Genomic DNA, 23,677 nt, shown 5'->3' with positions numbered 1-23,677 from the left:
AGCCTATTGTAGATAGTCCACCATTTCACCTGTAAAGTTTCTCATTGTTGATTTCTCAAATCTTTTACTATGTAATAATACATATCTTCCATAATACATATTATAGAAGTACGTATTTTTGATGTGGAATAATGAACATTCATGGACCTACCAACCAACTTAATACTAAGATGCTTCCTGTGTGTTCTTCATCAGTCTTACTTCTTTTTTACCTTCCAAGATGTATTGGCTTTCCTGAATATATTTTATTGTCTTGCTTTTAAAAACATCTTTATCACATTTGTCTAAGTAATACTTTGTCAATTTCTTACGTTATTATTATTTATTATTATAACTTAGTTAATAAGTTATTTATTAATAGAAGTTATTATATTGATATAATTGTTAATGTAGTAATACCATATTAATTAGAACTTAATATAAATGTATTCATACTGTATATGTTCCGTGAGTTGCATGTTTCATCTAATATATACATACTTTTAGTTCATTCATTTTTACTATCACAAAACATTTTTCTCGGGGACTGCAGTCTAGAAGTAGAGATACTAAGTCCTAGGGTGTGTGTATGTTCAGTTTAAAGGTGAAGAAAAATAACGTCACCTTGTTTTCCAAATTTACTCTCCTAATACCGGTGTATAAGAGTTCCAAGTTGTTTCACATCCTTGTTAACACTTGCTATTCTTAGACTTTAAAAGTTTTGCCATGAGGGGCACCTGGGCGGCTCAGTTGGTTGACCGTCCGACTTTGGCTCAGATCATGATCTCAAAGTTCACGAATTCAAGCCCCGCATCTCACTGCGTGCTGACAGCTTAGAGCCTGGAGTCTGCTTTGGATTCTGTGTCTGCTTTCTCCCTCTCTGCCCCCATTGCCTTGTTAATGCTGTCTCTGTCTCTCTCTCTCTCTCTCTCAAAAGTAAACGTTAAAAAAAAAATTAAAAGTTTTGCCATCAAATCATCATGTTGTAGACCTTAAAATATAGTTTTTATTCATCAGTTATTCCTCAGTAAAGCTGGAAAAAATAAAATTTTTGCCAACCTAGTGGGCAGGAAATGTTACGTTTTAGTTTTGTTTTTCATTTTTATAAAAGATAAAACTTAAGAGTTGAGGTATTGTATTTGATTATAGGGATTATGTTGATTTAGAGATATGGATTCTCTCCCAGTGTTTTTTAAAAAATCATTTATCTCACAAATATGGTTGAATTTTTTTTAATGTTTATTTGAGAGAGAGAGAGAGAGAGAGAGAGAGAGCATGAGCGGGGGAGGGGCAGAGAGAGAGGGAGACACAAAATCTGAAGTAGGCTCCAGGCTCTGAGCTGTTAGCACAGAGCCTGACGCAGGGCTTGAACTCACAGACTGCGAGATCATGACCTGAGCCAAAGTCGGACGCTCAACCGACTGAGCCACCCAGGCGTCCCTGGTTGAATGTTTTTCTATGAGAAGTATTATATCAGAAGCAAAGATTAAAGATGCTCTCTCTGCCCTTGTGTTACTCACAGTCTATAAGGGGAAATTCATGGGTGCCTGGCTGGCTCAGTTGGTACAGCATATGGCTCTTGATCTCAGGGTCATGAGTTCAAGCCCCATGTTGGGCATAGAGCTCAGTTAAAGGGAAATTGGTCAATAGACTGTATACTACATTATATGTTAATAAATGTTATAAGAGACTTACTACAAAGATTTAAAGATGGCAGAGGGGAGCAGTAATCAAACTGAGTAGAGGAGCACAGATGGTGCTCAGGGAAGGATTACATTTGAACTTGCACAATTCCTTGTAGAGAGGATTACATTTGAGTTGGGTTTTGGATGATGTTCATTGAGTAGAAAAGAAAGGAAAGGTGAATCCAGGCACAGGGAGCAGAGTAAAGGCATGGAGGTATGATATAGCACAGGGAGTCTAGTGGAACTACAAATAGTTTGGTGTGGCTAGAACATAAAGTGCTGGGGGAAAGAATTAGGAAGGAGAGAGAGGCGAGATTGTGGAGGGTCTTGTATATTGTAAGTGTGTTAGGGGAGGCCTGAGCTATTCCGTGCTTCATTGAATAATGCCTAACCAAGAGTAATGATCGGATGAGGCAAAACAAGTACTTTCTTCTTCCTTAATGGTAGGAGACATCGTATCCTCCAAAGGGGGGAGAAATTAAATGCTGTTAAGATTTAAGATATACTTCAATAATTAAAGACTATCTTATTTCTCTTTATTCTAGCGGAGTTAGTTACAAAACTTTATGAGGCAGCTGTGAAGAAAGTTCCCAATAGTGAGGAGTATCACTCTCACCTCTTCATGGCTTATGCCAGAGTGGGCGAATACAAGAAAATGCAACAGGTAACTTTATCCTGGGTTGTGGGATTTGCTATTAGAGACTAAAATTTCTTTAAATGTGATTTAGTTGTAGGAGTGTGTGGTTGCATGTGTGTGTTTGCATATGTGTGTAATACTGAATCTATGTATTTGTGTGTGGAGATCAGGCATGTGTTTCCTTTGTATGTTTTAAGGATGAACTGTTATTCAAGTTCTTTAAGCATTTTCTTAGGGGAAATCTGATTGTTCTTTTGTGGCCTGATAGCATTTTTTATTCTGGTACGTTGGCTTCACATTGTCCCACTGCATGAAATTGCTGTTATATTTTTAGAAAATGGGCAGAAATCCCGGAATAAAAAATGAACAGACTATAGAAAGGCAAACTTTAAAGTTTACATTTAGGGGCATCTGGCTGGCTCAGTCGGTAGATCTTTGGGTTGTGATCTTTGGGTTGTGATTTTGAGCCCCATGTTCCTTATAGAGATTACTTAAAAATAAAATCTTAAAGAAAAAGAAAGTTTACATCTAATTTATAAATTTAATTTTCTTTGTAGCCTGCTGAAATTTTTTAAATTCACCTGGGAAAAATCCCCACTGTTTGGAATACTTGTCTTTTTTGCAAAAGGCAGCTTATTTGCCACTTGGTACATTTTAAATGTTCCTTGTAGACATATGAAGAAGCCTCATGTGGACACATTTGGACTAGTGGGGGGGGAAAGTCAGCATCCCAGAGGAATGAAACTGTTAAGCCCATAGACAGTTACGATGTCAAGCTAGTATTTTAGAAATGTTTTGTTTGTGGGTACAATTTCTTCTGAAAACAAAGCTTTCTTACCTGGGTCTTTGTCTTACTCTTTACTTGAAGTATCAGACTATAACAGTGGATGAGTTAGGGAGGGTGGAAGATCCTATATTAAAATAAATCCTTTCTCCATAAAATTAATCTTCGTATTTGCTTATATGCAAGTTTTTAAATTGGAAAAATTTTATTCCCCAGATACAATTCTTTGAAGAAGTTTTATTTACTGATGGAGTTTATTCTCAGGAAAAATATTCAGAGATTGTAATTTTTCTTTTAATGTAAAGTGGGCATATATTTTAAAATTGGCAACTGACATACATATATATATACACACATGTACACATATGTATATATATACACATATATGTGTATATATGTGTGTGTACATAATATATATGTCTTTAATATTTTTATTTCTAGGATTATGTTTAAAGTATATTAAATATTAATGGTAAAATGCAACATCCCACTCCTCTCAAATAGTACTGTATGTCTTTATTTGTTGACATAGAAAGATGTTCCTAATATATGTTAATGGGTAAAAAGTTGTAAAATGGCCTTCCCCTCTACTCCCTTCACATTTATGGTTCCTTAAAGGATATATCTGTAAGGTTATGTAACCAAAATGTTACCAGGCAGGATACAGGCCTATGGATACTTTTCTTTCTGTTAATTTCTTTCTTTTTCTTTTTTTTTTTAAGTATTTATTCTGAGAGAGAGTGTGAGCAGGGGAGGGGCAGAGAGAGGGAGAGAGGGACTCCCAAGCAGGCTCTGCACCATCCACACAGAGCCTGATGTGGGGCTCGAACTCAAGAACCGTGGGATCATGGCTTGAGCTGAAACCAAGAGCCAGACTCTCAACTGACTGAGCCACTCAGGCGCACCGCCCCCCCCCCCCCCTTTTAAAGTACATGTTAATTTTATGATACCACAATATGTTTTTGAAATACATATACACATACAAAAAAATAACAAAATGATAAGTTCATGCAACAACAATATTAAGGTAAATAATCTGCCACTTGAATGGATTTTGTTTTTTATAGTTTGACTTTACATGTGGCCAAAGATAGACATACTTCTGCATCTTGCTCTTTGGAGCCACTGCTTTGATGTGGCTTAACAGTTTTGGATCTTTAATATATTGTAGCTATAGCTTGTTTTTACATTATTCTAATATATTGGAAGAATGGAGAATTCTAGTGTTAAATGTTTTAGAATGAAATGTCTAATTTTACCTTTTTTGCTGCTTAAGGTAGTTATAATTTCTTAGTATACATGTAGGATTATATTGAAAATGGTATGTCAGTCTGGGATAATAAGTAGTTTACAAATTAAATGTCAAGTTTCATGAGGGTGAGAGTTTTTATTTTGTTCACTGCTGAATCCTCAGTGCCTAGAATAGCATCTGCACAATAAATTTTTGTTAAAAAAACCAAATGATTAACCTGGTGGAGGTAGAAGGGAGGGAAGGTAAGGAATCAGAAAACTTAAGGACTTTTACTGACCCAAATGACATCCCTGGCAAGCAATATTTAAAATCATCTTGGGGGAGCCTGGGTGGTTCAGTTGATTAAGCATCTGACTCTGGATTTCAGCTCAGGTCACAATCTCTTGGTTCGTGAGTTCGAGCCCCATATCGGGCTCTGTGCTGGCAGTATGGAGCCTTCTTGGGATTCTCTCTGCCCTTCTCTTGCTCACTCTCTCAAAATAAATAAACTTAAAAAAAAAAATCATCTTGAATGAAGAGTTGATAGATGTTCATATGGTGATTGGACTTTCTTTTTCTGTAAATGACATTCCTATTCTTTTGTCTTTACTCTTTTTTCTCTTTTCTTTCACATTTCCATATTCTGAGTCACCAATTCATAGCCATGTTTTTTAAACTTGTCTATCGTCAAAAGTTTCCTGTATCAGCAGAATATAAGTGTTGGCAAGATAGTAGGTTATGGGCATGAAATTTTTTTCTTATGTTTTGTGTTAAAAATTCATATTTTATATTCTACTTTTTATTTCTGCATGTCATTATAAAAATGTTTTCCTTCCCCAAATGATCAGGTAAAATAGATTTTCTAGCACTTTTCATTCAATTCCTCCAGAGTTTGGTGTTAGAAGCTGAAACCTTAAGCTATCTTAGATTCTTCTAAACCTGCATGTCATATTGTTTCTACATCATCTTGACTCTTCCTCCACAGTGTCTTCGAGGTCTCTTTTCTATTTGATGTACCTCATCCTGGTGTAGTTCCTCGTTACCTCATCTCTTTCTATTTTCTTTCTTCATGGTCCAGTTAAGTGTAGATGTGGGGCGCCTGGGTGGCGCAGTCGGTTAAGCGTCTGACTTCAGCCAGGTCACGATCTCGCGGTCCGTGAGTTCGAGCCCCGCGTCGGTCTCTGGGCTGATGGCTCGGAGCCTGGAGCCTGTTTCCGATTCTGTGTCTCCCTCTCTCTCTGCCCCTCCCCCGTTCATGCTCTGTCTCTCTCTGTCCCAAAAATAAATTAAAAAAAAAAAAAAAAAAAAGAGTGTAGATGTGTACCTATTACTCTTTTACTCTGTAACAGCCTGATTTTTGAGTGCTTCACAATAAGGGTATCTCAGTTACTTTTCAGCCCCATTTCCCTACTAGTCCTCTTAATCCTTATTTTTAGCCAAATGTCCTATTTCTTCTTGTCAATATGTCTTTTTTTTCTTTAATATTTTTGTTCAGATTCATTTTACTCCTACTTAGAATTGATTCACTTACTTACCCACTCACCCTAAATGTTTGTATTTGTATATTTGTATCCTTACCTCCATCTTTGCCTGTAGACATACTGTTTGTCCTTCAAGGTTCATTTGGAAGACTGCTACTTTGAAGAAGGCTTTATCGATAAAGTTCCCTTCCCTACTTTCCCTTAAAGAAAGGAATAAACAACTTGCCTTTTTTTTTTTTTGGAAATAAAAGATATGATGTTTTTGTTGTATAGGACATTTTTTTTTGCCAAGTGTATATTTTAGTCATTTAAATATTTGTCTTATCTCTGTCTCTAGCTTCTAAATGGATTTGGGACCAAGTCTCAATCTTTCTATCATTGGCAGGAATAGACATTTCCTTCCACTTAATAGAGGCTCAGTGTACTTTTTCAAGTGGGTTGAAGATAGGCAAAACATTAAAAAAACATAAAATAGTAACTGTAATAACTAGCTGACTGATTTCTTGGCATTGATTACTAATTGGCTAATTATGGGAGGATTCTCAGTTATGCATGAGTAGATCTATTTTATTCCTTCTTGCCATGTCCCTGCTTTAAGTATTTCATATTATACATTTCACAATGAAAGAGTTCAGTTCTAGTTAATGGTATCTTGGGTAAGAGTTCTAGTTAATGGTATCTTGGGAGAACCTGATTATTTTCCTAACCTAAGAATTACTGTTTTTTGAATAATGTCAGAGAAAACTTTTCTAATTTTAAAATTGAAATATACTGTCTGGATTTTTAAATTTGTTTTACTATAACTGGTTAGTGCAGTGCCTTTAGTAAAGTTTATTGGTGTACATTCATAAGCCAAATTTTGTGTTTGTCAGTAGTCTACCGGAACCATATTGGATTGCCAATATTTTCCAAAAATACTGGGCTTTAATTTGAAGAAATCTGGTTCAAAAGGTGAAATATTTCTGATGTTGGAAAATTTCACCTTTGTGATTACTTACATTGCTATCTACTAGAGAATATTCATCAAGTCACTAGGCATTTATAGTAACTGGGATATGTAGATGTGTTGCTATTCTCCTAGGAACTTCTTGCCACATATCTAGATCATTAATTGCCCTCTGTGTGACGTTTTCTAAATTAAGTATTTATGGCTCTCTGTCTTTCAGGCTGGCATGGCTCTATATAAGATTGTCCCCAAAAACCCTTACTACTTTTGGTCTGTGATGAGCTTAATTATGCAAGTGAGTATGGTATTCAGAATGGAATTGAGATTTGTTTTTATTTTTGTATATAGTTGTCCTAATTTGTCTTCTGAACATCTTGGGTAATGTGTTATAGCATGTGTCAAATAGGGACTTTCCATATTGTCAGTTGACTTTTTGAGTTGGGGAGTTTTGGCATTTATTCCTTATGAGTTGGTATATTGGTTTATTTGTGTGGAGCACAGACTGTATTTCCCCTGAATCTTAGATCTATTACTGAGTTATTTGATCAAATATGAGACTCGAAATGTTTGATATTTTGACTTGAGGTTTGTCTTTAAAACAGTATTGTTTGTTAGTGTACAAGTTATTGAACTGGATGGCCTCGTTCTATCAATTCTGGTTTTTGAGCCTCAGTTTCCTCTTTTGCAGAAGGGAGATGCTCATCTCCCAGAGCTACTGTAAGGACTAAAAGGAGATAGGGTATAAGAGAAGATGGGGAGGAAGGAGTTAAAATGTAGCAGTTCAGAACAGAAAGGCTCTGGGTTCAGACAGGTCTGCATTCATATACTGGCTTCAGCATATGTCTTAGAGAGCTGTTGGGGAATCTCTTAGTTTATCTGTGAGATAAGCATAATAGTTACTTTGAGTACTGAGGTTTGAGCAGAATCTCAGGCAATGTTAAAATTGTTAATATGTATTGATTTTAATTGTCAATCTAAGATCATCTTAATTATCCAAGCTACTAAGCTGTGTAAAATAGAAGGAATTGGAGTTTTCCCTTTAACATGTATGGAACATTTCAAAAAGACATCTGATGGGGCACCTGGCCGGCTCAGTTGGTAGAGCATGCAATTCTTGTTGGGTGTAGAGATTACATAAATAAAATCTTAAAAAAAAAAAAAAGACACTTGAAAGGCTTTTCTCTTCAAACAACTGATGATACCCCTTACATGTAATAAACAGTGTAGGCATACCTACTGCTTCTTAATATAGTTCTAGAAAAATGTATGAATAACCTATTTAAAAGTTAGGCCATATTGTGGAAACTCGGTATGTCAAAAATATATAGGATAATAAATCTTTATTAAAAGAAATCTCTTCTAAGGCAAACCACTCTGTAATGTATCTTCGTGGCAAGTTCAAATTAGGTCTGATATTGGACATGGTGGAGTGATAAATACGTGCTGGGGTCCCAGTAATGGTCTGCCTGGTAATAATATAAATAGTGCAAGCAGGGGAGAAATTAGAATAGAACATTTATTTTTCTCTCCTACAGTCTATATCGGCACAGGATGAAAACCTCTCAAAAACGATGTTTCTGCCCCTCGCTGAGAGAATGGTAGAAAAAATGGTGAAAGAGGACAAGATAGAAGCTGAAGCTGAAGTGAGTAGTGGAAGCCCTCCTTTTGTATTCCCATGATTTGATATTGCTACCATGTGATGCTACAGTATTGTAAACTGCTGTCTTATTCCAGTTAGAGAGCTGGGCCTCACTCTTGCCTCTTGTGTAAAAGGAAGCTTTGGAAGCACCTAGCTTAGGTATCCGAACATTGTTACTGCTAATGTCATCTCATTTGAAGATAGTGTTCTTTTCTGTTAGGTAACTTTTGAAAGCATGCAAATGATTATATTGAGAAGTTTCAATGGCTGCATTTCTTGTTTGTTTTTTCTGTAAGGTTGAACTTTATTATATGATCCTGGAACGTTTGGGAAAGTACCAGGAAGCCTTAGATGTTATCAGAGGAAAATTAGGAGGTAATTTTTAAAGTTTTCTTTTTTTTCTTATTTAAACATGCAAAATACTTAATTGTGGAAAAATTTCTCCTTATACAGAAAAGTAAAGATATCAAGACATTAAAAAAAAAATCACGTGTGCTCATTTTATGTTCATATAGATTTTTCTGTATGTTGTACATTTACTTTTTAAAAATATTTTTGAATTGGAAATAATTTAGGAATTAAGAAAATTGAAGATGTCAGAAAGAGTATGACCTCTAACCCTTTGCCCTCAAAGTTCTTTGCCAGTCATTTGTTATGTATGTCCTTCTTTTTTTTTTTAATTAAAAAAATTTTTTAGACTTTTTTTTAATGTTTGGGGTGCCTGGGTGGCTCAGTCACTTAAGCCTCCGACTTTGGCTCAGGTCATGACCTCACAGTTCGTGGGTTCGAGCCCCGCGTCGGGCTCTGTGCTGACAGCTCGGAGCCTGGAGCCTGCTTCGGATTCTGTGTCTCCCTCTCTCTCTCTGCCCCTCCCCCACTCATGCTCATTCACTCTCTCTCTCTCTGTCTCAAAAATAAATAAAAACATTAAAAATTTTAATTAAATTTTAAATTTTAATTAAAATTTTAAATTTTAAGTTTTTTAAATGTTTTTATTTATTTTTGAGACAGAGACAGAGCATGAGTGGGGGAGGGGCAGAGAGAGAGAGGGAGACACAGAATCCTAAGCAGGCTCCAGGCTCCGAGCTGTCAGCACAGAGCCCGACGCGGGGCTCGAACCCACGAACTGTGAGGTCATGACCTGAGCCAAAGTCGGAGGCTTAAGTGACTGAGCCACCCAGGTGCCCCCTGTATATCTTTCTAAAGATGTACTTTCCCCTCCCCCCGACTCGCCCCAGTTTGTTCAAGTCACAAACCAGAACATACTGTACCTAAGCTAATAGAGCACTCTTACTCAGCTGGCACAATGTTTTTATTCAAAAACTATTTTCTTTTCTTTTTTTTTTTTTTTTAATATTTATTTATTTTGGGAGTGAGAGCATGAGTGGGGAAGGGGCAGAGAGAGAGGGAGAGAGAGAATCCCAAGCAGGCTGCACACTGTCAGCACAGAGCCCAGAGTCCAGAGTCTGACGTAGGACTCAATTTCATGAACTGCGCCGAAATTGAGAGTCAGATGCTTAACTAACCAGGCCACCGAGGCGCCCCTCTTTAATATTTTTAAATGTTAATACCTGTAGTCAGGATTTGTACCCCGGGTACAAATTTTTTTTCTTTGTTTACCTGCCTGTCCTATCAAGGATTTGATTTTGTGACTTCTGCTCTGTGTACTGTTATACCTATTTAAAAAAAAACTTTTTTTAAATGTTTATTTATTTTCAAGAGAGAGAGGGAAAGAGAGAGAGAGATAGAGACAGAGTGTGAGCAGGGGTGGCGCAGAGAGAGAGGGAGACACAGAATCCGAAGCAGGCTCCAGGCTCTGAGATGTCAGCACAGAGACCAGTGCAGGGCTCGAACTCACTAATGGTGAGATCATGACCTGAGCCGAAGTCGGAGGCTTAAGGAACTGAGCCACCCAATGCCCCACTGTACCTTTTTTTTTTTTTTTTAACTTAAGTGTGTCTTAGAGCTATACCTCGCTACCTCACTCCCTTTAGTGACTGTCCAGTGTTCCATACTATAAATGTAGACAATTTACATAACCAGCCTTTGATGACTATTTGCAAAGAACACCTTGTTAACAAACCAGATTACCCTACAAGAGGCTATGGTGTGCATTCCCACCTGCTGTATTTACTTTCATCATGTGAGAGGGTATGTTTCTTTGTATACTTAATAACCTGTATTTTTAAGCTGTTACTTCAAACTTTTTTTTTTTTAAAGAAAGCTTTACGCCCAACATGCGGCTTGAATTCACGACCCTGATATCAAGAGTTGCATGCTCTACAGACTGAGCCAGCCATGCGCCCCTATTTCAGACTTGTTAATAATGTTTTTCATTGTGATAGATAAAACATATCTTACAATTTTTATTTAATTCTGAGGAAGGATAATTACTTTTTAATTTGTTTAAAAGCCATTGATATTTTCTTTGAACTGCTTTTCCTTATCGTTTTCCTATTTCTAAAAATGTGGTTAATCTTAATGATTTGCAAGAGCCCTTTGTGCGTTAAAGAAGTTAACTTTCTTCCATTATTGTGAAAATACTTCCCTTTTTGTTGGAAAACTGATTTGTATGAACCCCATAGATTGATCTAACCATTCCTCTTTTTGGGATGTTTGTGAAAGAGATTTAGGTTCCCAAACATTTAAATTCCTGGAAGTGCAGTGTTTTGACAAACCTGGTTTTTAGTTGTGCCTTTACAGTGATTGGGAGAAGCTAATTGTAGATGAGTAGTCTCAGATCTCTTATTAGGAATAGTTATTAAAAAACCTTATTTTATACAAGTGTGTATATCCTTTACTAGCCTGTGTGGCCATAAAACTGTAACACTAACTGATAGTTAACTACCTGAATTATATAAAATGGAAGTTTTGTTGGTTTAAAAATTTTTTAATTTTTTCTTTTAATTTTTTTTAATGTGTATTTTTGAGAGAGAGAGAGAGAATGGGGGAGAGGCAGTGAGAGAGGGAGACACAGAATCCGAAGCAGGCTCAAGGCTCTGAGTTGTCAGCACAGAGCCCAACACGGGGCTCGAACTTACGAACTGTGAGATCACATGACCTGAGCCAAAGTTGGACGCTTAACCAACTGAACCACCCAGATGCCCTACCAAAAAAATTTTTTTTCAATGAGAGAGTGGGAGAGGGGCAGAGAGAGAGAGGGTGGGGGGGGAGGGACAAAGCATCTGAAGTGGGGTCTGTGCTGTCAGCAGGGCTCGAACTCACGAACCATGAGATAATGACCTAAGCTGAAGTTGGATGCTTATAACCGACTGAGCCATTCAGGTGCCCCTGTTGTTGTCTTAATGTTACTTATTCTCTAACTTCAGCCTCCTTGCAGATGGGTGTAAGTCAGCCTTTCTGGTTTTACCCAGCTGGATTATAATCGTATGGTTGTTAAAATGAAGATTCCCTGTAGGAAACTCATAATGTAATTATTGGTATATGTAATCTGCTGAGCTGTTCTAAAAGGTCAAGGCAAATTTAATTTGGTCAGAAATAATAGTTGTAGTTTTTCTGTTCCTGGCTCTATTTATTTTTGTATTTCTAGTATCTTACCTTGCACATTCAATTCCAGTTCAAGCTCATTCGATGTTTGGGAACTATATGTATAGATGGGAAGCCTGTCTGTGGATCAGATATACTAGTCCCTAGATGTTTTTTCTGTTTTACAAGTTTATCCCATATACGAGATCCTCACTTCAATACATTCGTGATCCTTGTATTTTATAGAAAAAGTGATTATAAAATGTTTAGTATCAGAAATGTACTTTTTTTCAGCAAAATAATCTTTAATAAGGTAATAGTTTATATCTAACAGTGGTCCCATTTTCTCATAGAATGAATAAGAAAATGCAACATTTTTCTTCTTGTGTTTGGACTTTATTCTGATTTCTGAGCAGAAATGAACCCAGCTTACCAATTTTTATAACTTTTAATTGTAGAGAAGTTGACAAGTGAGATTCAGAGTCGGGAAAATAAATGCATGGCTATGTACAAGAAGCTGAGCAGGTGGCCAGAGTGTAATGCCCTTTCCAGGCGCCTCTTGCTGAAAAAGTGAGTAGAGGCTTCTCTTTGCACTATGAGACTGTAGCAGGGCTCTCAGTTTGCACTACTCTTTCTTTTTTTTTTTTTTTTTTTGGTCGTCTTTTATGTTGTCCGGGCATAAAGTGAAATCTTTTAGTAGTGTGTTCTAGGTATTTTTAAAAGTTTTTGATGAGCCTTCATCTTTCAGTAAAGAGGTATAATCGTACTTCTACCACCAGGGTGCTGAGTATTAGGTCTTGAGAATGAATGCTGAAAATCATTAAGTTGTTAAATTCAGTATTGGTCTAAAAGACACACCTTCCCCTCCCCACCACCCCATCCCACAGCCCTGTTTTGGGGAAGTGCTAATATGGGTGTTTTAGGAGCATTTGTTTTCTGGATCTGGTCATTTCATTGAAGGAAATAACAGTTCCTTAAAAGTTTTTTACTTGGAAAAATGCCTCTGGAGTTGCCCTTTTAGAGAAACTTGGAAGGTTGGGCTTCTCCTTGTAAGGACTAAAATATAGAAAGTAAGTTGAGTATTACGGTTCTTAGAGCAGACTTGTCACAACTTTGGTTTAATCCTGTGTGCACCATTCGATCTGATTTTAGCTCGGATGACTGGCAGTTCTATCTGACTTATTTCGATTCTGTGTTTCGACTGATTGAAGAGGCCTGGACTCCTCCTGCTGAAGGTGAACAGTAAGTTGATTCCTGAATTCCAGTGGCACTTTTTAGCACATTGTAGCAAAAGGATTTCATTGGAAGCCTAATCGAATTCTCTTTTTCACTCTCAATAGTGTATCCCTTTCAAAATAAGATTTTTCATTTTTTTTATTGTAAAATAAATATGTTCATTGTAAAAATGTTAAACTAGTGCAGAAATATATGGTGTAGAAAGTATTAGTTCCTGATTATCCTACCGTCCCAGAAATAACATTTTTTTTTTACCTTTTTCCACTTTTATTGAGTTATAATTGATCCAGAGAGCGATCTCTCTCTCTTTCTTTATCTCTCTCTCTCTCTCTCTCTCTCTTCCTTTTTTTTTTTTTAAAGTGAGCTCTCTGTTCAGTGTGGGGCTTGAACTCATGACCCCGACCCCAAGATCAAGAGTCGCATGCTCTGCCAATTGAGCCAGCCAGGTGCCCCCAGAGATAACTCTTGATGGCAGTTTAGAGTTTTTTCTTCTAGATTTATTTCTGTCCATATACTAACATAATTATTCCCATTATTTAACATAAAAATGCAATCATATTAGTGGTTTGCAACTTGTATTTTCTCCCTTAAAATATATCTTGGGCATTTTTCCATTTTTGGTACATAGAGATCTGTTTCATTCTTTTTTAGTGACTTAAGAGAACTCCCATTTTAGAGATGTACTGTAATTCATTTAACGTGTCTCCTGTGGATGGACTGATGGACACTTGGATTGTTGCTGATTTCCTTTTTTTTTTTTTTTTTTTTTGCTATTACCGATAATACCATAATAAACATGAATGGAATCTTTTTGAAAAGTGAATACGTAAGCAGGATTTAAGATGCTGATGAGCTTGTGCTTACTTTGTAATATTAACTAAATCATCTAAATTTTCTTAGCCTTCATTCAAGCAGTAAAGTAAAATTTACTTAGACTTTTTATTAGGTGATATTTGATATATATAAAGTGATCCCTTCTCTTTTTAAGAAAGAGGTATAGGTAGTTAGTCACTGTGTAGTAATCAGATGCCAAAATTGGGAGTAATCATATCCTATGTTACCTGTCAGAATGTGCGCCTAGTTCTCTTTTGCCCCCATGTTATTTTATAATTATCAGAATGCTTTTTATTTTTTAATTTGTTTTTTGAAATCAATTTGGCTTCACTTTAAGTTTTGGGACAGACAGTAGAGGCACAAAATACCTTTTTCATGTGTTTATACCTAGCTCTTTAGAAGGAGAAGTCCATTATTCTGCAGAAGAAGCTGTGAAGTTTATAGAAGATCGGATAACAGAAGAATCTAAAAGTTCCCGCCATCTCCGAGGACCACATCTTGCTAAACTGGAACTGATTAGACGTTTAAGACGTCAAGGTTTTGATGATGAGTACAAACTAGGTAAGAAACCCTAGTATTATTTGGGAACCCTGGAGAAGATGCAGGGATGCCTTCCATACCCAAGTGCAGTATTCATTATGTGAGGTCTGCGATGATGCTGTCATGTTTGGGAAGCAGACATCTTCATAACATGAAAATATTTACTAACAAATGGATTACTGATAAAATTAGCCCTCGATCACATCTTCAACTTGACTTAACATTAGCATCTCTCCCTATTCGACCAGAGTCTTTTTCAGGCATTCTTTTTGACCTGACATTAATGTCAAAATCAGTTTCAAAGTAAAATAACCAGTTTTGTAAAAGTTTCAAGATTTCATGAAGAGGATGGAAAGTTTCTTGAAAATCTGCTCCAAGCGCTCAGAAAACCATTGACAAAACAACATCTGGTGGAGTTAGAGCAATTAACAGTTAAAGAGAAAATTTACAAGGACAATGACAAGATAGGAGAAAAAACATGATTTGGATAGTAAAGCATGAAGAAATGCCTTCAGGAAATTTGATGAAGTGCTTAGATGTTTATTTGAAAATGCCTTTTTTTAAAATGATTATTTATTTATTTTGAGAGAGAGCGCATTTGTGTGAGCATGAGGAGGGCCAAAGAGAGACAGGGAGCGAGAATCCCAAGCAGGCTCCGTGCTGTCACCGCAGAGCACATTGTGGGGCTCCATCTCATGAAACGTGAGATTGTGACCCAAGCCGAACCTGAGTTAGACACTTAACCAACTGAGTCACCTAGGCACCTAAAAATGTTTTTTTGTTTTTTTTTTAGTTGAGAGAATGCACAGGTGGGGAAGGGACAGAGAGAGGGGGACAGAGGATCTGAAGCTGACAGCAGAGAGCTTGATGCAGGGCTCCAACTGATAAACTGTGAGGTCATGACCTGCGCCGAAGTCGGATGCTTAACCAACTGAGCCACCCAGGCACCCTGAAAATGGTTCTTTTTTTTAAATGCTTATTTATTTTTGAGGGAGAGAGAGAGGGAACGCGCGTGCACATGAGAGGGGGTGGGGCAGAGAGAGGGGGACACAGAATCCAAAGAAGGCTCCAGACTCTTAGCTGTCAGCACAGAACCCGTTGTGGGGCTTGAACCCACGAACTGCGAGATCATGACCTGAACCAAAGTTGGACGCTTAACTGACTGAGCCACCCAGGCTCCCCGAGAAAGAGAATCTTAAGCAGGCTCCACACTCAGAGTGGAGCCTGACATAGGGCTTGATTCTATGACCTTGGGATCACGACCTGAGCTGCAGTCTAGAATCGGACGCTCAACCGACTGAGCTATGCAGGTGCACCTCTCACAACCAGTTTTGAATTCCATGTTGACTTCTTTAGGTCTGCTTAAGGAACCTTAGTCTCTGTTATTTCCAGAAATGCAAACGAAAATTTTCATGTGACCCTCTGCAAAATGTTGAGATAGATTCCAAAGAATTGCTTTTTTTCCAAAGCTGGATAGAAAAGTTTGGATCTGCATTGACACTTGCTGTATCCATCTCTTGTCTTTCTCTTCCGTCTCACCAGCCTTCATGTTAGAAATTTGTGACTTTTTAAATTTTATTTATTTATTTTTTGTGACAGAGAGTGAGAGTGAGAGTATGCACGTGCATGCGAGCCAGGGAGGAGCAGAGAGAGAGGGAGAGAGAATCCCAAGCAGGCTCCGTGTTGTCATTACAGAGTCTAATGTGGGGCTTGATTCCACAAACCGTGAAATCATCATGACCTGAGCTGAAATCAGTTGGACACTCAACCAACAGCCACCCAGGTGCCCCAGAAATTTGTGACTTTGTCTAGTCTACCCAAAATTCTTTTTGAAGTAAACTCTACCTGCAACAGGGGGCTTGAACTCATGACCCTGAGATCAGGAGTTGCATGCTGTACCAACTGAGCCAGCCAGGGGCTTCGGCACAAAATGTTTTTTACCCAGACGAGTGAGTGATTCTTAGTGACTTGGATTATAGTCCTATGAGAATCTGATGATAGCCATGGACTTCTGTTCCCAGAATTGTGAATAGGAGCCAAGACCTAAAATCTTACCGAAATTCCAGGTTAAAATTTTATGAAAAAATGTTTATTTTGAGAGCGAGAATGCTAGCAGGGAAGGGGTAGAGAAGGGGAGAGAGAGAATCCCAAGCAGGCTCTGCACTGTCAGCTCAGAGCCTGAATTGGGGCTTGATCTTACAACCCTGGGATCATGACCTGAACTGAATTCAAGAGTCTGAAATCAAGAGTCAGATGGTTGGGGCACCTTGGTGGCTCAGTCCATTGAGTGACTTCGGCTCAGGTCATGATCTTGCAGTTTGTGAGTTCAAGCCCCACATCAGGCTTGCTGCTGTCAGCCTGTCAGCACAGAGCCTGCTTTGGATCCTCTGTCACCCTCTCTCTGCCCCTCCCCTGCTGGTGCTGTCCCCAAAATAAGTAAATATTAAAAAAAGAAAAAAAGTTGGATGCTGACTTAACCAACAGAGCCACCCAGGTGCCCCCAAAATCTCTGCTTCTTAAATCTAGTTCAGTTTGAGAGTATCTTATTATTATTATTATTATTATTATTATTATTATTTTAATGTTTATGTAGTTTTGAAACAGAGTGCCAGCAGGTAGGGAAAGAGAGAGGGGGGAAGGAGGATCTGAAGCGGGCTCTGTACTGGCAGCAGTGAGCCTGATGTGGGGCTTGAACTCAGAAACTGTGAGATCGTGACTTGAGCTGAAGTCGGATGCTCAACTGACAGAGCTACCCAGGTGCCCCTATTATTTTGTTTTTAATGTGAGGAAAAATAAAAGGAACTGGTAGCTTTCTGCAGATCCAGGTTTAAATTTTCCATGGTGAATGATCTTGTTGGAGTTACTGGCTTGTGACTCTCCCCATTTATTTTCTCTCCGTTGGTGTGCCTGTTAAACATTCCCTTCCAGTTAGTTAGCATTTATTTAATACTTGGTAAGTATTTCAGGAACTGTGGAAAGAAACGTGCTTGTTTAATGTTTGTTTATAAACTTAAGTCTTTAAACTTTAATGAAAACTTTTTAGCTATTTAAACTTTAATTCAATGGAAAGCGTCATGTTTCCTACATGTAATAACATGTAAGCTGAGTTTGTAAGATTCAACTTCTTTTTAAAGTGTTCGTTGAGTTTTAAATGGGCAAACCATCCTCCAGCCCTCACTGCCATTCTCATTGAAGCACTCAAGCAGAATTTTTATTTAATTGAAATAAATATTTTTCAAATCATACCTCTTAATATAAAAATTATTTCAGTCCTTGAGTTAATTTATTGACTTTTGTTTTCTCTCTTAGGTGATCCAGAAGAGTTAATGTTCCAGTATTTTAAAAAGTTTGGGGATAAGCCTTGCTGTTTTACAGACCTCAAGGTGTTTGTTGACCTCTTGCCTGCTACACAGTGTACAAAAGTAAGTATACTTCAGAATCCTGTTGGGTGCTTGTATTGAGGGTAACAAGGGTAACTGTATGTAAGTTGGTGGATGCTAGGTATCAAGATAACTGCTCTAGCAAGCAGGGACTCTAGGTGCTATCAGATGAAGACATGATTTCTTGTTAAGCCACAAGGAGAATAAACCTCTGGAAGATAATTGGATTGTCTTTTTTGTTTTGTAGTGTGTGTGTGTGTGTGTGTGTGTGTGTGTGTGTGTGTGTGTGTTTTGAGATAATTGTAGATTTATACGTAGTTGTAAGAAATAATACAGAGATCTCTTTATACTCCTTCCCATTTTGCCCCAGTGGTAACATCTTGCATAACTATAGTATAATAACTTAATTAGGAAATTGACATCGATACAATCCACTGACCTTTTTCAGATTTCACTGTTTGACATTTGTGTGTGTACGTGCGGTACCTTACATGTGTGTTTAGTGTGATATGTAGTGCAGTGGATTCGGTGACCTCCACTAGAGTCGGGATACAGAACAGCTTCTCCACCAGATTCCGTGGCTGCCTTTTTTACCTGCAAACTTTTTCCTGCAGCTCTCTCTCCTGCTTTCACCCCCTCCCCTGGCAACCACAATAATGTTTTCTATTTCTGTAATTTTGTTATTTTGAGAATGTTATATAGCTGAATCTGAATCATATTATGTGTAACATTTTCAGATTGGCCCTTTTTCCTCTCAGCATAATTCTCTGGAGATTCATCCATGTTACATGTCTTACTAGTTCAGTCTTTTGTATTGCTGAATAGTGTTCTGTGTTATGGATGTGCCACCATTTCTTTAACCTGTTGAAGGACATACAGTTTCCTGTTTTTGGCTGTTACAAATAGAGCTTCTGTGAACATTTGTGTGCAGGTTTTTTTTGTGTGAACTTAAGTCTTCATTTTTCTGAGGAAAATGACCAGTAGAGCAAGATGGCTGCATGTTTAGTCTTTTTTTTTTTTTTTTTTTTTTAAGATATGACCAAACTTTTTCATGGTGACTGTACCGTTTTAAATTCCTGTTAGCAGTGTATGAGTGATTCAGTTTCTCTGCGTCCTCATCAGCACTTAGTGTTGTCACTATTTTTTTATTTTAGCCATTCTCATAGGTGTGTAGTGATATTTTATAATGGTTTTAATGTGTATTTTCCTAATGGTTAGTGATGTTTAACATCTTTTCATGTGCTTATTTGCCATCTTTATATTCTCATTGAGATGTGTTTTTCTATCTTTTGCTTGTTTTCTAGTTGGTTTTTGTGTTTTTACTGTTGAGTTTTGAGAGTTTAGCTATTCTAGATACAAGTCCTTTGTCAGATATGTGGTTTCACGTTTTCTCCCAGTCTGTGGCTTGTCTTTTCGTCCTTTAACAGGATCCTTTGAAGAGCAAAATTTTACATTTCGATGAATTTATTTTGGGATACTTTTCGATTTACAGAAAACTCATTTGGATAGTGCAGAAAATTACACTACACCCTTCACCTACCTTGTTAACATCTTAAATTACCATGGTACACTTGTCAACAACTAAGAAACTGACATTGGTACATTACTATAACCTCTAGATTTTATCTAGATTTCTGCAGTTTTCCCATTAATATCCTTTTTCTGTTCTGCAATCTAATCTAGATTACCACACTGTGGTTAGTTGTCATATATTGGGAGTTTTTGATGTGAATGAACCAATGTAAGATTGTTACATAATGAGATGGAGAACCTTATCTTTAGACTCCTCATCCATGGCAACATTTATCCAGCGTATCCCTGGTAATGGGCAGCTGGAGCATTCTATCAATTGGAAGAACAGTGTATGTAGAGTAGGAGAGAGCACCACGTAAAGAAATACTGGCATGTATAAAGAAAGTCTGTGACTTTGGTCAGCTTTACTCATTAGTGCCTCTGTAATTAGTGAAGGTTGGAAGCCTTCCTATTGCAGGGGTGCCACCACCTGTTCTCTCAGAAAGCCTTCTGTCACCTCCCATAGTGGAGGTGACTAGACTAGGTTTGGTGAGCCATGTCTTCAGTCCATCAGGTTTGATACTTGGCAGTCTTGAGGTGGCACATCTAAGGCAGATGGAGCAGTGTTTTCCCAAACTGATAAGCAGCCAGTGGTCTGTATTTAGTTATGAAATGAGGCTCACCATTCTCTTTGATTTAGTCAAGCTATTCTTGGAGCACCATGTTACAGGGCTCAGGCCAAGCTTTAGAAGTTTCTGGATTAATTACAATTAATTACATTTACAATTGTGATTAATGCAGAAACTGGATCCTGGGTTGTAGGAGGACGTGAAAACGTATGAGAGAGAAATAGTTGAGTGGAAGAGAGAGGTTTGGTCTGATGACGACAGAGTCCTTTTCTCACATTTGAAAAGCTCCCTTATAAAAAGCAGATGAGAATTGGGACCAGCAGGAAATTGTTACAGGGAACTTGGAATTTGGCCAGTGAAAAATAGATTTTTTTTTTAATAGAATTCTCTAAAAATGTAGTGTGTGAGTTTCATGGTACTGGTGGGATTTAAGCAGAATCTAGAACCACATGGGAGAACCACATGGGACAGGCCTTCAGTTAATGTTTGTTGCATGTATTATGTATAAGTGCTAAGATTTGGAACAATTGATCTTACTGTCCTTCCCATCTTATCTTGTAAGTTGAAGCACCAAATGATGGGACTGCATTAGAGGAAACCTTAAATGGCTTTCAGCTGAGATTCATAAAGTTTTGCTAACGTAAATCTAGTACAAGGAGATCTACTCTGTTGGTTATGTTTGAAAATCTTAGGTCACCTCATGTGACCTCATATATTAATAATCTGTGGAGAGGAACCCTCTAGAAATGCTGGGATACTGTCAGTGATAGGTAGTCTTTGTTCTGTGAGACAAAGGATGTAAAGCTGTTGCAATGAATTTGTAATTCCACTTAAATTTTTCATTGAGGGGTAATTTTGCTGCCAAAACTTTTTAAATGTAGGATGACTTCAATAGCTAAAAATCCTGCTACTCAGCAGTGTATTTGTCAGAGGATTAAGCCGTTTGAGTAAAGTTCAGGCTGAGAACTGTAGTCCCAATTAATTAGGAGCCAAATGCTTTTAAAGTAGGCCATTGAATCCAGTTATCTTGAAGTGGCTCAACCAGGGTGATGTTTTTATCTTTTGTTTTCTTTGCCCTGGAATTTTAAGCTAAACATATGATTCCAGTTTTTAAAGAAGCTTTTTGTACAGTAGTAAAACCAGACTGAAATAAAGAATGAATGTATTCTTTTATGACAAAACCTATTTGGAAGATTCTTTAAGCATTCCCTAAAGAAGTCATTAATAGTAAACAGCACTAATATATAAAATGGTTTACAACAGTGGAACAGCTGGCAGTAGAAGCTATACAGGCATTTAATCAAAAGCATGGAGACCAGTGCTTTAGTTTCTTTGTTGCAAATGATTACCTGATCATAATAATTGAATTTCATACAATTGGAGATAAATTGAAGCAAAATTGTTACAGATGTGAAACTGCACAGCGTGGGGAGGGGGGTGGTTTAATTTACTTTAATTTTGATTTGTGTAAAAAATATTACATGTATAAAGTTAAAAAGCCAGGTAGTCCTAGAAGGCTTTTGTTGAAAAACAGCAGCAGCTCTTTGCCACCTTCACCCTGGTTCTGGCGCTCTACAGGCAAATCACTCAACTCCTGTTTCTTCTGTTATTTACCTCCGTATTTCTAAGTTACAGACTTGTCCAGGTATTCGTTTATTTTTATAGTTATAGTCTTCATCTGTTGGAGCCCCACCACTGAAGATGATCATCTCATTTACAACATCTCCCTTCTCTTCTTACATACTTTCTCCCCAGTTTAGTTCAGTCATTATTCAGAATTTATATTTTTATGACCGAAGGCTGAGCCACTTTGTATATGGAGATTACCTTTCTCAAACAACTTTCTTTCTCGGAGTTAAGATTGTTTTGTTTGATTCACCCCAATCAATTGGACAGAACCATACAAGTATAAAACTCTGTTAGTTTAATACATGAGGTGGTAATATGTTCTGTTCTCCCCCAAACCTCCTCCATCCCCTGCCCCTCACCCCTCACCTCAGAAATACTTTATTTTTTTATTTTACTATTTTTTTTAACATTTATTTATTTTTGAGAGACAGAGAGAGATGGCGTATGAGCAAGGGAGGGGCATAAAAAGGAGACACAGAATCCGAAGCAGGCTCCAGGCTCTGAGCAAGCTGTCAGCACAGAGCCCGACACGGGGCTCAAACCCATGAACCATGAGATCATGACCTGAGCCAAAGTCAGACGCTTAATTGACTAAGCCACCCAGGCGCCCCTTGAAATTCTTAAAAAAATTTTTTTTCATGTTTATTTATCTTTGTTTATTTTTTCATGTTTGTTTATTTTGAGAGAGAGAGAGAGAGAGAGAGAGAGAGAGAGACAGACAGACAGAGCACCAGCAGGGAAGGGACAGAGAGGGAGGGAGGGAGAGAATCCTAGGCATATTCCATGCTGTCAGTGCAGAGCCTGACTCAGAGCTCGATCTCATGAACCATGAGATTGTGACCTGAGCTGAAATCAGTCAGATGCTTAGCCAACTGAGACATCCAGGTGCCCCTAGAAAAACTTTTCACGGAGCCTGTTTGCCATCGTCTGTGTTTGGTGTCTCAAACATTTGGCAGGTGGCATTCTGGGATCTGGTTGGGAGTTGGGGGGTGGGGGCCGGGGTGTGCATCACCGAGTAATGGAGTTTCACTTTGTCCTTGTTTCGTTTTTTTTCTTTTCCCTTTCCTTTCCTAATATAGAGATTTTATCTTTTTATTTATTTAATTTTAATAACAGTATAGTTTATATACAGTGTTAAATTAGTTTCAGGTGTACAATATAATGATTCATCAATTCTTCACATTAATCAGTGTTCATCATAAGTGTACTTGTTATCCCCTTCACCTGTTTCACCCATTCCCCCTACCCGCCTTCCCTCTGGGAACCATCAGTTCTCTATAGTTAAGACGGTTTTTTGGTTTGTCTCTTTTTTCTTCCCCTTTGTTCGTTTGTTTTGTTTCTTAAATTCCACATGAGTGAAATCAGGCAGTATTAGTCTTTCTCTGACTGACTTATTTCTCTTAGCATTGTCCTCTCTGGCTGTATCCATGTAGTTGGAAATGGCAAGATTTCATTCTTTTTTGTGGCTCAGTAATCCATTGTGTGTCAATGGACACTTGGGGTGCTTCCATAATTTAGCTATTGTAAGTAATGCTGTAATAAACATAGTAGTGCATATATCCTTTTGAATTGGTGATTTTGTTTTTGGGTAGATACCCAGTAGTGCGATTCCTGGATCACATGATAGGTGAGGAGGTGGAGAATAAAGAACCCTTGTGCACTGTTGGTGGGAATGCAAGCTGGCGTAGCCACTGTGGAAAACTGTGTGGAGTTTCCTCAGACAATTAAAAATAGCACTTTATCCCCATTTCTAGCTATACCTGTTGTCTGTGAATCTATAGTGCCTCTGATTCAGCTTCTCCTTGGGAGTATACCTACAGGCATCTGCTGGGTTTAGGAAGTCAGTCTGTGAGCTAGGGAGCAGTCAGACTTCTTAGATGGAGTTTAATTGTTCTTCCCATTTCAGTCCCACCAACACTTGGGCTTTCTGGGGCCCTGAATTTCTGCCTTCTAAGGTTCTGTGTCAGGAATAGACTTGCTGCCCCTTGTGTGTGTCAGATTTCTGCCCTGTCCGTCGGTTAGCACTTGACACCTGCCCTTCTGCTGCTT

The 23,677-nt window shown here is 37.9% G+C and overlaps 1 protein-coding gene across 5 annotated transcripts in view; it reads left to right on the top strand.

Annotated features, from left to right (window-relative positions):
- Positions 1-23,677, top strand: part of NAA25 (N-alpha-acetyltransferase 25, NatB auxiliary subunit) — an 80,924-nt gene that overhangs the window by 15,037 nt on the left and 42,210 nt on the right. For 4 of the 5 annotated variants that reach the window (XR_006209904.1, XM_042962177.1, XM_042962180.1 and 1 more), the window contains exons 4-11: positions 2,210-2,328; positions 6,964-7,038; positions 8,279-8,386; positions 8,679-8,757; positions 12,327-12,438; positions 13,021-13,110; positions 14,330-14,499; positions 17,788-17,900. Coding sequence is in view for 4 of the 5 variants with exons in the window: in XM_042962177.1 (XP_042818111.1) it covers positions 2,210-2,328; positions 6,964-7,038; positions 8,279-8,386; positions 8,679-8,757; positions 12,327-12,438; positions 13,021-13,110; positions 14,330-14,499; positions 17,788-17,900 (866 nt within the window). In the remaining variant the exon portion in view is untranslated. The remainder of the gene's footprint in view (positions 1-2,209; positions 2,329-6,963; positions 7,039-8,278; positions 8,387-8,678; positions 8,758-12,326; positions 12,439-13,020; positions 13,111-14,329; positions 14,500-17,787; positions 17,901-23,677) is intronic. The other variant, XM_042962178.1, reaches the window with a different exon arrangement.

This window comes from Panthera tigris, chromosome D3, assembly GCF_018350195.1.
Source record: "Panthera tigris isolate Pti1 chromosome D3, P.tigris_Pti1_mat1.1, whole genome shotgun sequence".
Classification (NCBI taxonomy): Eukaryota; Metazoa; Chordata; class Mammalia; order Carnivora; family Felidae; genus Panthera; species Panthera tigris.
The sequence above is the reverse complement of the archived record's forward strand: the minus strand, read 5'-3'. Positions and strand labels throughout refer to the sequence as shown.